The sequence below is a fragment of the Monodelphis domestica genome, chromosome 5 (genome assembly GCF_027887165.1).
Source record: "Monodelphis domestica isolate mMonDom1 chromosome 5, mMonDom1.pri, whole genome shotgun sequence".
Classification (NCBI taxonomy): Eukaryota; Metazoa; Chordata; class Mammalia; order Didelphimorphia; family Didelphidae; genus Monodelphis; species Monodelphis domestica.
Window position 1 is genome coordinate 95,573,947 of NC_077231.1, and position 16,539 is coordinate 95,590,485.

Here is a 16,539-nt window from a genome sequence, read left to right on the forward strand (position 1 = left end):
GATAAGAGAGATGGGTATATTTGGAAATGTAAAAAGAGAAATCAGTAAAAAATAAAATAAATGTAACACAGTCTGTGATCCTAAGACATGGTCTCTGCCCTCAGGGGTCTTCCAATCTCCTGGTCTGGGGAGGGTCAGACAAGGCTAGAAAGAACCCATAAACATAACCAGTGTGTATCGAGGATCTCACAGGGCTGGGCAGCCTAGACTGCCCATGCTGGAGGAGTCAGGGAGAAATCAAGTGTTTGGGCAGGAATGGAATCACTGGAATTTGAAGTCTAGCCTGACCCGAGTCCAACAAGTTGGGTCTCCTTGTGTTCTGGCCCAGGAGGAGCAATTTGTGTCTCCACCTCTCTTCGGGTGGGACAGTGTCTGCCCCTAGTCCAGGGTGAAGCCTTCAAAGACACCATGAGGGCACTACTTACTTTTGTTTTCAGGAGAACAGATGAAGGCTCCTGGCATAAGGAAGGCATTAGAAGGGGAGAAATTTGTCCCTTCCCTTTTTTTCCCTCCTCCCCACCCCATTGACCCTTCTTAGAAATATACTTTGGGCTTTTTTTCTTTGAAGAAATGGTCATAGGATCATGGGACCATGGATTCAGCATTGGAGGGGACCCTGGAGATGATCTAATCCAATCCTCTTATGTTACACATGAGGAAACAGGCACCATAGATTGGGTTCTAGAGCAGAGATCAAGGATTTAGACACCATCTAGTCTAACTTCCTCATTTTACAGGTGGGGAAACTGAGGCTCAAAGTATCAATAAGCCCTACTCTTAAGAAATTATGTATCCTCATTTTACAGATGGAGAAACTGAGGATCAAAGAACTAATAAACCCTACTCTTAAGGAATTTATACATCTCATTTTACAGATGGGGAAACTGGGAATCAAAGAACCAATAAGTCCTACTCTCAAGGAATTTATGTCTCCTCATTTTAAAGATGGGAAAACTAAGGCTCAAAGCATCAATAAGCCCTACTCTCAAGGAATTTACATGTTTCCTCATTTTATAGATGGATAAACTGAGGCTTAAAACATCAATAAACCCTACCCTCAAGGAATTTATACATCTCCTCATTTTACAGATGGGGAAACTGAGGCTCAAAGCATTGCTAAACCCTAGTCTCAAGGAATGTACCCATCTCCTCATTGTATAGATGGGCAAACTTAAGCTCAGCAAGATGCTTAGCACACTCTGCTAAGAATAGCGGTGGAAAACGAGTGATAGAATGGGAAGTAAAGAGGGAGCTGGTTTTAAAGCCCACCTTTCTCGTTTACCACCTGAGTGTTGGAGTAGGTACTTCGTCTCATCCCTCAGTTTCTCTATTTGTAAAAGGAAAAGGTTGGACCAGAGGACCTCTAAGGTCTCTCCTAGCCCTTAGCCTGTGAAACACCTTCCTTCCTGCCCCTCCTCTGAAAGGCATCCCATAAAACTTTCCCATTAAGCTCACAGGATTTTCCTGAAGAAAAAACCATTTATCAAAACGAAAAGGCAAACAAAGTGTCGGTGGATGTCGGGCCCGTGGCCACCACTATGAAGTCCAGTGTGAATGGCCGGGCTCTGTGTCAAGGGGTTGACGTTCTTAGGTGGCCAGCCTAGGAGATGGTTGGGGCAATTTGTTGTTGTTTATTTTACACAACCTTGAAATCAGCTCCATATGGAAGAGAAGCCTGCGAGACCTGGGAGCGGAGGGGAATCTGGATGCCTGCAGGTGGGAGGGAGAAGGCCTGTCTCTCGGCTCCTAATTGGCCAGGCCTGACCGGGACGGGGCTGAGGTGCTGCTCGGAGCACATGCCCCAGTGGGGACCCTGGCTGCCTGTTATTTGGAGGAGGCTATTTTTAATAATGATGACTTTCAGATGGTTGTGGCTTTAGGGAGGGAAGTAGGGCTGGGGCTTGTAGGTGGTGGGGGGGCCGTCAGTCCTCTTCCCCACTGTATAAGTGGCACATGTCCTCTCCAGCGCACCCGCACCCCTCAAAGGAATTTCCAGGGGGAGGACGGAGCTGGCTCGTCCTCCTAGGAGGAGGCTGGTGGTTTCGCCTGCCTTTTCTCTTCTCCTTCTTTTCCTGTGCTCATTCTCTGCCCCTTCTCCACCCTGGACTAACGGTTGGCCAGCCTTTGGTTGCTCAAATGCCACCCCGGTGCTGCTGAAATGCTGCCAGCTCTGGGGAGGACCCTGGCTGCCTTCCTTTCACAAATGACACCGACCCAGAGGGGAATGGCCAGTAGAGTTGTCTCCTCTGCTGGGAATGAGATCGGCTCCTCCCCAGGAACCCAGGTCGCCCCCTCAGCCTGGGAGAGATGGGCTGCCTCGGCTTCCCCAAGGAGACAGACCAGGGAACATGGGCGGAGGTTTCAGAGGCCACGGGAGGTTCCCTAGCTGCACAGTGCCCCCTAGCACTGGACACAGGGATTAGACTCAGGGAGCCCTCAGGAAGGACACCACCACCTGCTGAAGGCTCTGGGAAATGGGAGGGTCTAGGGCTGATCAGGCTGGGGCCAAGGATTTAGAGCTGGAAGAGATGAGAAGCAAGATGGGATGATGGATAGAGTGAAGGGGCTGAGAGAAAACCGAGACTTGTGTTCAAATCCTCCCGAAGAACTGTGGGGCTCAGGTAGGTCACACAACCTCTTGGCCTCTGTAAAGGAGGATAATGATAGCACCTGCTCCTAGGGTCTGTGCAAAGATGATGGGATAATGTACTCTGCAAATGGGAACCATTATTATTATTATTATTATCTAATTCACCTTCCCCATTTTACAGATGAAGAAACTAAGGCTCAGAAAAGATTAGTGACTTATTCAAAGATCTTGTTTATCATTTAGATTTTAATTTTTATTGTGCTCTGGACTTCTTAGGCAGTATGCTAAAGCCTCTGGACTTCTTAGAATAAAGATTTTTATTTTTTTAACATTCATTTATTTGTTTTTAAAAATTATTTGTCCCTGTTTCCACGATTCATTTTCTTTCCCTCCCCTCTTCCCACCCCCTTCCTGGAGCCCACAAGCAATTCCACTGGGTTGTATAAATGTTATCACTTGATACCTATTTCCATATTAGAATAAAGGTTTAAAAAAACGTATTTACTGGGAAAGCTGGGGGGCTTAAGTGGATAAAGAATCAAGCCTATACATGTATCATCGGAATTGCTTGTCAGCTTTGGGAGGGGGGAGGAAAGATTGAGGCGGGTAGGGTAGGGGATGGGGGGTTAGGGATCATGAATCATGTACCCATGGGAAAATATTCTAAATTTTAAAAATATTTTAAAAAAGAATCGAGCCTATAGATGGGAGGTTCTGGGTTCAAATTTGGACTCAGAGACTTCCTAGCTGTATGACTCTGACCAAGTCACTTAACTCCAATGCTGTTACTTAGGTGTTACTGATCTTCTGCCTTGGAACTGACACTTAGTATCAATTTTAAGACAGAAGGTAAGTATTTAGATAAATAAATATATATACATATATATTTTAACATTCATTAAAACAAATTCTTTCCTTCTGTCCTGCTTCTCTGCCATCCACTGAGAAGGCAAGCAGTATGATATCAATTATACATGTGAACTAACGCAAAACATATTTCTATATCTGCCATGTTGAAAACCAATCAAAAGCAAAACTTAAAGTACAAAAAATTATTCTTTGTGCTTCAATCTGCATTCAGGAACATTTTTCACCATGCACAGGACCTTTGGAATTTTCTTGACTCATTGGATTGAGAGTGAAGTCGTTCAAAATAAAGTTTTTGGATGCATAAAGCACACAGATACAAAAGATGTACTTCTCAATTACATTAGAATGCAGTTCTCAAAATATCTATTTTTTTTTCATTCCCCAACATCTATTAAGAACTCCTGATCTAATCCAACTCTATCAGCTTATAGATGAGGAAACTGAGCCCCGGAGGGAAATGACTTATCCAAAGTTACACAGAGTTGGCAGTAGAAACTAGGATTAAAACTTCAGGCTCCCCATTCAGGCCAGGGCACCTTCCGTCACCCCATGCTTCTCACATTCTTCCTCTGTGTACATGCTGATCCCCCTTACCCCTCTAAAAAAAGACTGTTTAAATTTAATTGTCTGTTTCTCTTTCTGAAAGAAAAATAGGCATGTTCTGCCCAAGAGAAGATTTTTTAAAGCTACTTAATAAACATTTATAAACGCAGATAATAGAAGGGGGGAAATAGGCAAGAAATGAGTATCCTGAAAAATGTAGGATAGTCTTCCTTCCATGAAGCTCAGAAGGTGAGGACATTTAGTCTTCAGGGACTGCTAGCTGGTGGGTGGTCTTTTCTGAGTCCCGCCACTGTTTTTATCATTGTGTGACTCTTCATGACCTCATTTGGGGTTTTCTTGGCTTTTAAAGATCTGGGAGTGATTGGCCATTTCCTTCTCCACCTTATTTGACAAATTGGGGAAACTGAGGCCAGGTCACACAGCTAGGAAGTGTCTGAGGTCAAATTTGAACTCCGGTCTTCCTGACTCCAGAACAACAAGCCTGGCATGTTTCCTTTGTTGCCTTTTTTTTTTGTACCCCCAGTATTTAACATAACACCTGGCTCAGAGTAGCTGCTTAATAAATATTGATTGACTTATTTCTAGAGTCTCAAATTAAGGGTGCAGTGAGTGCCAGGGCCTTGTGGCAGGACAGATTCATTGTCTTGTAAATCAAAGCAGAAAAGACACAGCTTAGATATGGGGGGAATGTTCTGGCCAGAAGGGGAAGACAATGGGAACTGTTGGGGGCAGGGGGCACAACTGTCTTCTCTGGAGATGTATGTGGGAGAAAGTCCATAGGATCTGCCTGGGATGATTCCAGGGCAGGAGAATGGACAATCTCTCCACCGACTTCTAGGCTATATATTTATCATTCTCCAGAGCTGTCAGTGAAGACAGGGCATCTATAGACTTGGATCTCTCTCTTCTTATCCTAAGGAGCAGGACCACCCTGGCTGTCCCATAAAGCCATTGTTACTGTAATGCCTCCAGGAGCCTGGGGCATGCTGATGGATGAGAGGGCTCAGACTGGTCTGTTTGCCCCCAGAGGACAGAACTAACTTGAGGTATCTTTGGAGAGGCAGATTTCAGGGGGAAAAAACCAAACACAAACTTTTTAAAAATGGTTTTTCAGTTGTGTTTGATTCCTTGCAACTGTCTGGACTGGATTGGCCGAAGGGTGTTCTTGACAAGGGTATTGGAGAGATTTGCCATTTCCTTCTCTGGAGGCAAGCAGAGGTTAAGTGACTTGACCAGGGTCACCTAGCTAGTGTGGGAGGCCAGATTAGGACTTGAGTTCTTCTTAACTGTAGATTGAGGGCTATATCCATTGAGCCATCTTAGACCCCACCTAAAATGGATATAGACTGCCTCAGGAGTTATTGAGTTGAGTTCCCAGCTGCTAGAGGCCATTTAGCAAAGGGCTATTTGTCAAGAATGTTGTGGGGGGGGGGGGGAGCTGGGTGGCTCAGTGGATTGAGAAGTAGGTCTAGATGGGAAGTCCTAGGTTCAAGTATGATCTCAGACACTTCCTAGCTGTGTGACCCTGGGCAAGTCACTTGACCCCCCCATTGCCTAACCCTTAACTCTCTTCTACTTTGGAACCAATATTGATTCTAAGATGGAAGTTAAGGGTTTTAAAAATTAAAAAAAGAATATTGTTGAAGGGACTCATCTGAGTCCAGATTAGGATAGTTGACCCCTGAGTTCAATCTGATCCAAGATGCTAGGATTCTGCAATTCCTGTTTCTCTGAAAAGACTTCTCCAGGTTGGATGTGCCTACAAGCACCATGAACTCAATTAAACAATCATTTATAAAGCTTCTACTGTGTGTGTGTGAGATGTTATACCAGGCTCTGGGAATACAAAGAACTTATATTCATAAAATCACAGATTTAGAGATGGAAGGGAGCTTGGAAGCAATCTGTTCCAACCTCCTCCATTTTACAGCTATTTAATAATAATTTAATTTCATCTAACCCTTAAAGTTTGGGAAGATGTTTCATATATTATCTCATATGAGCCTCACAACAAACAAACTCTGTGAGGTAGATACTTTTTTTATTCCTATTTTACAGATGAGGAAACTGAGTCTGGAAGAGGTTAAGTAAATTGCCCACAGTCTCACAGCTAGTATATGTCCATTGGGGGATTTGAACCCAAGTCACTTTGGATTCTAGATTTAGGTTTGATCTATTTCTAGATCCTCCCAATTTCTTTTCTGCAAACTATTTCTCTACTGGCTGTGATCACATTGGCTCTTAAACTGTGGTGTAACACAAAAGCTCTCTCTCTCCTCTCTCTTCCTTTTTCTCTTTTTCTGTCTCTCTGTCTCTCTCCCTCCCTCCTTCTCTGTTCTCCCTCTCTCTATCTTTTCTTCCTCTCTCTCTCCTCTCTTTCTCTTCCTTTCTCTCTTGTTCTGACTCTCTTTCTCTGTGTCTCTCCCTCCCTCCTCCTTTTCTCTGTTCTCCCTCTTTCTCAGTCTTTTCCTCTCTCTCCCTTCCTTGCCCCCTTTTCCCCCTCTTCTTCTTCCTCTGCCCTTTGGGACCAAGAAGTACTGCCCAGGTCCTGAAGGAACTGAAATAACAGGAAATAGATTTTCATTACCTTTCAGCAGTAAAGCAATCAGATTACCACCCCAGATTGCATAATGAAGAGGTGGCCTTAAATCAGAGGCTTTCTTTCAGGAACCCAACTCCTTAAATTACAGCCCTGCAGTCATCTCCAACAGAAATCACCTGTCAGGGACTTATCTTCCAGGCAAGGTCACTCCTTGGAAAAACTGTCAAGTTTTCATTTTGTCTTTTGGGCAAGACTGTACAATGAGGAAGAAGGGAGCAAAAGGAGAGGAGGATGGGGGTGGGGTAGGTGGGTGACAAATCACTTAAAAGATTTGCACTAAGTGGATTAGTCTTTAAAACCTTGCAAAGTCGAAGTCGACCTCAAATGTGGAGGGATCAGCCTCACACAGACTCAGACCATTCATCCAATTACAGATTTGATTTGTCCAACAAGCATTTACTCTGGACCTGAGTGACTTTGTACAAAGTTGTAGCCTCTCCCCTTAGATTCTTTACCAGCCCTAGACTTCAGCCCAGTGCCTAGCACATAGTAGGTGCTTAACAAATGTTCATTGACTGACTAGTAATGGAAATCCAGTGGACAGAATTCCAACTGGGAGTCAAAGACCAAAATTTCAATCTGGCCTCTTCTACTTCCTCTGTGTGTGCCTTTGGCTAAATCAGATGACCTCTGTTGGCTCCACTTTCCTCATCCATAAAATAAGTTGGTTCTTAATTTTACTTACCTTATGGAACCATTTCCTTAGAGAAGTCTATGGAACTCATCTTCGAATGAAGTTTTTAAATGCATAAGATCAAGTACTGATGATTACAAAGGAAACCAATGATGCGATGCTGAGATATAGTTATGAAAATGTGAAAAAATGAAAAGATTCACAAATCCCAGATTAAAAACCTTTGAACTAGATGCTCTCAAGCTCCAAATTCTGTGATCTCCTTCTGTGCTAGATGGCCCAGTGAGTAAAGTGTTGAGCCTGGGGTCAGGAAGACTCATCTCCTTGAATTCAAAACCAGCCAGGACACTTATTAGTTGAGTGACCTTGGTCAAGTCACTTAATCTTATTTGTCTTCATTTACTCATCTGGAGAATGAGCTGGAGAAGGAAGTGGCAAATCATTCTAGTATCCTTACCAAGAAAACCCTAAATGGGGTCAAGAAAAAATAGGACATGACTGAAAAAAAATGTGTATGTGCATGGCTAAGGACTAAATCTATTTTAAAATGTTTATTGATTTTTTTTGTCACACTCAGAATCCATCTCTTTCCTTCCTCTGCTCAGTGAGGTATGCCTTAGAGAGAATTAATTTCAAACAACTTTTTTGGGAGGGGTGAGAGGGATCAGCATCACTATTCAATGAAGTAGATAGAACTCTGGACCAGAAATCAGGAAGGCATGAGTTCAAATCCTGACTCAGATTCTTGCCCGATATGTGATCATGGGTAATTCACCTGCCCTCCTTCTGCCTCGTTTCCTCATCTATAAAGTAGAAATGTCAATAGCACTTACTTCCCAGGGTTGTTGTGAAGATCCAGTGAGACGACATTTGTAAAGTGTTTAGCATGGTGCCTGGCACATAGTAAGTGCTATATAAATGTTAGTTACTATTGCTTCCCAGGGTTCTTGTGAGGATCCAATGAGAAAATATTTGTACTTAGTACTGTGCTTGGTATACAGTGGGTGCTCTATAAGTGCTCATCTTCTACCTCCCAGGATTGCTGTGAGAATAAAACCAAATGTCTGGATAGCTTTTAAAGCCCATATAAATGTTGGCTATTATGATGTAAAAAATGAAGAATCAAAAAGTACTTCAGCAGATCTAATTTTCTGTCTGTTCTGTATCTATAGTAACCCACCTCTATAAAGAAAGGAGAGGGGTAAATTTTTTTTCATTTCTTCTTCATGGGTTTTATTAAGCATTTATTGAACAGCTACTGTATACAAAACCATCCACTAAAGAACTTCTGCCTTGATTCATCTTGGCATGGACAGGGCCATGTGTCCTTGAAAGCCAAAGCTCAGTGGAGCACAAGTTCTAAGAGGGTCTGTCATGGCTCTGAGTTGTTGAGACCCAATGCCAGATCATGCTTATTGTCTGAGGACCAGCCATGTTACTCATCAGAAACTAGGTGGGAAAGGAGTCAGGTCTGCTTCCACACTGAGTATAAACCCTGCCTCCTAGGAGGAATGAAGGCAGCAGACATTTATATGAATAACTATATTAATATTCACCAAAGGTCTCATTTGCCCTCTATAATCCTGGGAAAGGTTACTACTATCCTCATTTTACAGATGAAGAAACTGAGGCTCAGTGGGGACTAGTAAGTAGTATGGAGAGCTAGTAAAAGTATAAGTGGTGGGATTTGAACCCAGGTCTGGACTAACTGCTAACATATCCAGCTGCCTTTCCACAAAAGTACAACCTCTTTAATACAGAAACACTGTTTGGAATCCTATGGGGAAGGGGGGGGGGCCACAAAGTTCGAGACCATCCTAATTCCTCTCTTCAAAGAATTTACAATTTAGTTGGGGAAGAGAAGAACACATGAACTTCCTAGAGAACAATTGGGTGATAAACTCTGTGGTATGGAAAGCAAATTAACTGAATTCCAGCTGGAGCTAAGCTAAGCTTTGAATAAGAAGCAACTTTGGAGGGAGGAGGGAAAGAATAAATAAAAAGCACTCTCCAAACACCTTTATTCCCTTCCCTCTACTAAAACAAACACACAAATAAATAAAACCAAGAAAGAAAAGAGGGCTCAAAAAATAAGGCTCAAACAAACAAAAAAAAGGGTTTTGAATTTTTCTGCCGTTTCTTCAAGCCATTGGTCACATCCCTGCAGTGATCATAGGATTCTAGATTAGATTTTAGAAGCCCCACAGTAACAACCCCCTCATTTTACAACTAAGGATACAGAGACCTTGAAGGAGTAAATGTTTCCCAAGATCACTAAGCTAACTTCAATATTCAATTACTCAATGAGCATTAATTAGGTTCCTATTATGTGTAGGGCCTCAGTTTCCTCATTTGTAAAATGAGCCATGGAGAAATGGTAAACCATTCCAGTATCTTTGCCAAGAAAACCAAAATGGGGTCAAGAAGAGTCATACGTACTGAAATGACTGAACAATAACAAACATGCAGGGCTACATGTGAGGTTCCAAAGATAAAAGACAAAAGGAAACAGCCCTTGCCTTCAGGGAGCTTATGGTCTATTGGAGGAAACAACATGGGTATAAATAATAATATTCAAAATATTTACAAGGTAAAATCTCCATCATCAAAGTAAATTTTGAAAGGGAAGGATATCAGGGAAATAAGGCTTCATAGATTAGGCAAGATCTGATTTAGGCTGTGACGGATGGGTGAAATCTGGACAGGTTGCAAAGACTAAGGCTATCTAGTGAATCAGTGAGCCCTAGGGGAAAGCAGTTCCAGGATGTTAGGAGAGGATATTAGGGGTCCTGCATATGCAATATGAATTGACCATCCCATCCACTGGAGTTTATCTCATATAGGACAGTCTTATGTGGTCTCTGTGCTTGCTCATTCTCCCAATTAATGGTATTATATTTGGGGGAGACTAGGGAAAGTAATGTTCCATAAATCTTGCTCTGTTCAGTAAATGCCTTTGTTTTTGAGTAAAATGTGTCTTCTGGCTGACTGTTGAAAGGCAACATATCTGTGGGGGCTCATGAGCTACTGTGGGTTTAGAGGTACAGACCTACAGAGTCCCTGGAACTTTGTGTAGCTATCTCCTAGGGAACCCTACTGAGAGTTGGGGATGTAGATCAAAGGGGCATTATATGCAGATGAGGAAAGTGAGTCCCAAGGAGGTAAGGTAAAAATCACCAAGGTCACACAAATAAAGAATTCAGTGGTAGGATCAGAATCTTTTTTTTTAAGGTGGTTCCTTTACTTTAGGGGGTGAGAGTGAGTTGAAGGAGTGATTACTCCAATAATTTTTTCATCCTGAAGAAATTTGTGTCATTTCCCCAAAGAACAAAGGAGTGGAAAGGTACAGACTTTCCTCATCCTAGTCTGATGGAAAGTTTGCTAAAACTCTAAAGATACTTAGGCCAAGTTATATTTCCCATTAGCTGGGACCAACTAACTAATCTATCCTTCTTGAATGGAGTCTGTCTAATTCACTAGACTAACTAAGGACCAGGCACTTACAGATTTGGGCTCATAGAATATCAGAGCTAGAAGGGACTGTGGAAGACCAGCTCAATACCCTCATTTTTCGCGTGAGGAAACTGTGATCCCTAAAGGTGATGTGACTTGTTTAAGGTCACACAGTCACTAAAGAACAGAGGTAGGATTGGAACTCAAATAATCTGACTCCAAAACCAGGCCTCCTGCCACTTACAAATGGCTATCAGCTTGAACAGAATTCTTTTTAAATTTCTTAGCTAAAGAAAGACCTGTGTATAGTTTGGTGGGGTCCCCTAGTCTGTTATTGAACTGTTATATTCCCCCTAAAAATAGAATAGTACCCTGGAGAAAGTGTTGAATTGGGGTCAGAAAGCCTGAGTTCAAATTCTTGTTCTGCTACTTACTCCAAATGTGACCTTGGATAAATCACTTAGCCTTATCCATACAACCCAGGGGTTGGTCATTAAGACCTTTTCCAGATGTCCTACCTTTGAAGTCACATATACCCAGATATAGTTCCCCTTTAGCTGTGGATACCAAATGTATCATCCATTCTAAAATGAAGGCTTGGAGGCTGGGGGCGGGGGGGGGGGTGGGTATCTTTTCTCCTTTCTACCAGCCAACGTTACTTTGTGCTTGCTCATTATATATTTTGCCTAGGTGAACGTGTTGTCTCTATATGGACTGGTGCCCAGGTGCCCCATAAAGACTTACAAAAAGCTTGCTTGCCTGCTTGATTAGATTTCGGTTGACAGCAAATTGGGAGGTGGTGTTTGTGTCAACTCTTGCCTCAGTTCCCTTATTTGTAAAATGGTGGAGTTGGACAAGATGGGTTCTGAGATCCTTTTTCACATAGAAAGCTATCATCCTAAGAATTCCCTTTCCCTCTCTGGGTGGTTCCTTTGTGTAAGGGCTGTAAGTGTCGAGTATAGAACTAGGTGATAGATGCAGTATCTCCATTAGAATGGAACCTCCCAGAAGGGAAGGGCTGTCTAGCTTTTGTCTTTGTAGCACCGAGCTTGACAGTAAAATAAACTGTTGATTGATTAGCATTTAAATAGCATTGAAGCTTGCAAAGTGCATTATAGATCTTTATTATTTTTACAACTGTCTTTCCAAGTGGGAGCTATTATTATCCCCATTTTATAAAGGGGGAAACAAAAGCTGCAGAAGATTAAGATACATACCGAGGTTGTATCTGAGGCAGGAGTTGAATTCAGGTCTCCTAGACTTCACCGGCAGCGGTATATTCACTGTACTACCTGAGTTAATACCAGATTTTTTAGGGGGGAAGAGGGATGGGGAACCAAATGGTGAGTCAGTTCCTGTTCTTTAAACAGTGTTGGTAAAATCCATATCAGATTGCTTACCATCTGGGGGAGGGGGGAGGGAGGGAGAGTATTCAAGACTCAAATTTCTTTTTAAAATGTTGGAAACTGTCTTTACATGTAATTGGGGAAAAAAATAAAACTAAATAAAAATATAAATTGAGGGTGCTGGGCCAGATGTCCATGAAGGTCCTTTCAGCCTTTCAGCTCCAAATCTATAATCCTTTGACTATGGGTTCCTATCCTGACTCTGTTACTTCCTACCTGTGTGACCTTGGGCAAGTCACAACCTTCTGAATCCTCCATTTCCTCGCCTGTAAAATGAAGAGGTTGAACCTAAGATTCCATCGAGTTCTCAATTTGTGATCCGTGGTCATGGGCAGTAGGATTCCTGCCACCCCAGCTCCAAAAGGAGAAACAGGTGAGTAACTAGGTGCTGGACCTATCACCGCCCCTGCTGCGCCCTCCTGGACAAGGTGGAGATGACGGCCCTTTCTCCATAGCTCCCTTAGCCCTCGGCAGTGCGCAGAGCCAGGGCTCCCAGCCTACCTCTTTGCCCGGGGACGGACGTATGGGGTGGACTGGCCTACAGTTTGGGGGCGACCTCTTCTGCTAGGGGCTCACCCGCCATCTGGGGGAGACTTGTCCTGCTGGCTAGACGGATGAATCAATGAAGGAGAAACTCCGGGCGGGGAACGCGCGCAGGGGAGAGGCAAGGGAATTGATTCTCCGGGTGGCAGCTCTTGCGATCAGGGCGGAGGGTCTCCCGCCCCGACGCCCCCCACGCCTTCCCCCGGGAGGAGCGTAGAGAGGCCGGGAGGGAGAGCAGCGCTTTCTTGGGTCGCTCCCAGACAGCCAGCACACTCCCGCATTCCCTAAAAGGATCTGAAGCGTACCGGGCGGCCCCGCCCCCTCTCCGGCGGCCCCCTTTCCCGCGGGGGGGCGATGAGGTAATGCGGCTCTCCGATTGGTCAGTGGGGGCGGCCCTCGGGCCGCGGAGGGGGGGCGCCCGGAGCCTCCCAGCCTATGTAAGGCGGCAGCCGCGCGGGCAGCCCTCGGAGCCCTAGGATCGAAGCGTTTGTAGTCGCGCTAGCGGCTCTACCTCTGCCCTCCGCGCTCAGCCCTCAGCCTTCCCCTCTCTCCTTCTGTCTGTCCCTCCGGAGCTCTGTGCTCGCCTGTCCAGTTCTGCCCTAGCCTCTCCACCCCCTCAGACTGCCCAGACGCAGGGCACCAGTCTAGGAGAGGTGGGGGGAACTTTGCGAGCAACTTAGCCAGGGAAGGGAAGAAAAGGAGGAGAGAGACAGGAGACGGGAGGAGGAAAGAGAGGAGGAGAAGAAGGAGGGAGAAGAGGAAGACAAGGAGGAGAGTAGCCTGCGTCCGGCCCGCGCTTGAGCCCGCAGTGAGTTGGGAAGAAGCCGGGCGCGCCGCGATGAGCCCGTGGCTCAGTCTCGTGGTGCTTCTCAGCAGCTGGAGCCTGAGGGAGCTGGGGGTAGACGCGTGCACTTGTTCCCCGAGTCACCCCCAGGACGCCTTCTGCAACTCGGACATCGGTAAGAGCTGCCGCCTCTGGGCAACCAGCTTCCCCTGCGCGCTCCCACCTTCCCACTTTCTCCCACTCTTTGCAAGCTGCAGCCGGGGGCGGGAGGGCGAATGCGGGGGTGGGCACCCGGGACTGTATCCATACATTTGCCTCAGGGTCTCCTTTTGCCTCCTTGTTCCTACCTTCCCACAGGGCGGGAGGGCGAAGGGGACTTGCGGGGACTTCATCCACACATTTACCTCGACATCCCCTTTTAGTGTTGGAGAGGTCTCGACTTTTAGCAAGGTCCTCTATATGCTTAGACGGTCATAAAGGGGCTCCCTCTGTTCTCTTTCCTTCCCTCCCCGCCCCCCACAGGCTAGAGATCTTCAGGTCTGAAATTTCTGCTTTCCCCCTTCATCCAGTTTCCTTTCCCACCCTGACTGGTGGCACAGGGCACTTGAAATTCCTTCTGGGTCCTGTTGCCGCCTGGAAAGTTCTCCCCTACAATGCCCTGCAGGAAGAAGTGAGGAGGAGGGCATAGTTTTCCAAAACTTTGAATGGTAGGAGCCGGGATCGTAGGGGATTGAGGAGATTGGCTCTTTCCTGGAAGCAGAACCAACCGTGTGCAGAAGGAAATGGCCTGCAAGCGGGGAGAACCTGCAGCCAGTTTGGGGGTTCCCCTCAGAGAAGGAGCTCTGGTCCTTGTCGATCTTTAGGCAGACCTTAAAAGTATTCTAGAAGGCTGGGCTGAAGATGTACTAAGGGAACTTGGTTCAGTGGTAGAAATAGGCTATGCATTGGATGTGTCCCCATCCCAACCCACCCTCCAACCCCAAAACAGAAACATGGAACTATTTTCGAGTGTGTTGATAGCAAGCAAAAAATGTTAATCGTAGGGAAATCACCCTACCCAAACTTGCCAAAAGTCACAGGCAACATTATTTATGGGGGTGGAGTAGGATGTGGGGGAGGTATTTATGGGGGTGGAGTAGGATGGGGGAGGTGGAATGAGGTGGAGAAGAGACCTCGGAACAAGGGGAAGGAACTTTGGAATTGGGGGGGTGTCACTTGCCTGGTCAACTCCCTGAACCTCAGTTTCCCCATACATCAAATGGGGATGATAATAATATCCTAGTGCACTGCTTGGCTTCCAAGCTTGTTTTGCAGTTTAAATGACATGACTGCCCCCCCCCCCAAAGGTTAATGTTTTTAAGTGCTGTAGAAATCCAAGCCATTTGATTTGCCTGTGGCTTAAAAAAATGTTGCTTTGGACTTGTCGAGATGGGAATGGGGAGAGGATGGGTAACCTATCTGGTGGGTAAAGGTTAGTGATTTTCAGTTGGCTAAAGAGGCATCTTGCAAAGGAAAGCAAAACCAGTTATCCCGAACCTTGGGGAGTGGCCCTGAAAACTCCAGTGTTGGTGATAGCTGCTTTTGGGAGCCCAAGATACTCAGAGGTTTGGGGAGCTGGGAAAGTTTCTATTATTTTCCTGTTCCTTCCCCCCCCCCCCCCAGCTACAAGAGTAAAAAGTAACCTCCCAGTTTAAAGGAGGCGTTGGGCAAAGGAAGAGGGAAAGAGAAGGGATTTTTTGTTTGTTTTTTGGTCTAGGATGGTTTGGGATGGGCATCCACACATAGAAGGTCCTTAATAAATGCTTAAGGACTAAAGCTGCCAGTTAAGATTGAAGAGGCACCTCTGAATGTGGAAGAAAGTCCTCATTGTGTCCTTCTTGGCTATGGGGTTGGCATTGTGAGGGATAATCAACAAATAGGTTGGGTGTGGTAAGAGGAGAGGAGAGAGCAGTTTGACAGTCATTGGGCAGCAGGAATCTTGAGGCTTCTTGGACCTGCTGGCCAGCTAGCTTTGGTTGGGAGAATGATTGCCAGCATCTGCAGGTGGCAGGAACTTCATGGCACTTGTGATAGCCTTGGACTACTGTGGGGGGGGGGGTGCAGACTGATGTTCTTATTGAGGCTCCTGGGGTAGGGTAGAACCTCTTTTGGAAGGAGATTAGAAAGGGTTTTTATCAGGTTTGTTTTGTGGCATGTGTAAAAAAATGTATTTCTGTGCAGCTGCTGCTGTTAATTAGAAGAACTCAGCACTGAAGAAAAAATTCTTGATGGATAGAATCATAGATCTGAGGGATCTTTGACTAGTCACCCCTATGGGACTTAGTTTCCCCATATGTAAAATGAGGGGATTGGATCTAATGGCCTCTGAAGACTCTTCAGCTCATGAACTAGTAGAATATAAATTCCCTGTGTGTGGAGGGTGGGGACCATCTTTGTATTTCCAGGACTACGTTTTTCCAGGTCCAGGTCTTGAAGCAGGTGATTAATAAATGCTTGTTGTTTGATTGGAGATAGAAGGATTCTCAGAGGTCACTTAGCTGTGCCTATTCATTTTCTGGATGGGGAAACTGAGCCATAGGGCAGGCAAGGGACTTGTCCCAAGGTCACATAGAGAGCAAGGCCAGGATCTGTACTACAGATTCTTTTTGCAGAAAATCAAACCACTTCCTTCCCCATCCCTTCCAAAGGAGCTCAGCACCACTCCCAAGACCTTGGAATAAGGAGAGACATTATGTCAAGGTGGAGAGTGGCATAGTCCCTGTAAAATCCAAGACAATCACAACTGATCATGAGGAAGAAATGAGAGAATTAGATTTCAGAGTCTGATCGGATCTAAGAATGGGGAGGGCATCTCATAGGAGTTTCCTTTCCTTTCCTTTTTTTTTATGCTTCCCCACCCCCTACCCTTTGCTTTTGGACTCCTGAAAGACCCTGGGAGGTCTGCCAAGGAGAAATAGAGGCCAGTATACAGGAGAGTTCACTTGGGCACAAACAAGCATTTGGGGGTTTGAGTGGGAAGCCCTAGGTTTAGCCTCAAGCAGCAGGTGGATCTGGCTTCCCATGGGGGTTTCTTTGGTCCTCCACCACCTCCAC

General features: G+C 45.3%; 2 protein-coding genes across 3 annotated transcripts in view; one reads left to right on the forward strand and one right to left on the reverse strand.

Moving 5' to 3' along the window:
* SYN3 (synapsin III) overlaps positions 1–16,539 on the reverse strand; it is a 511,134-nt gene that overhangs the window by 259,146 nt on the left and 235,449 nt on the right. The gene's annotated exons all lie outside the window — the stretch shown is intronic.
* TIMP3 (TIMP metallopeptidase inhibitor 3) overlaps positions 12,907–16,539 on the forward strand; it is a 65,712-nt gene continuing 62,079 nt past the window's right edge. Inside the window, exon 1 of the mRNA XM_001366297.3 lies at positions 12,907–13,621. Within this exon, the coding sequence (XP_001366334.1) occupies positions 13,501–13,621 (121 nt within the window). The 5' untranslated portion in view covers positions 12,907–13,500. The remainder of the gene's footprint in view (positions 13,622–16,539) is intronic.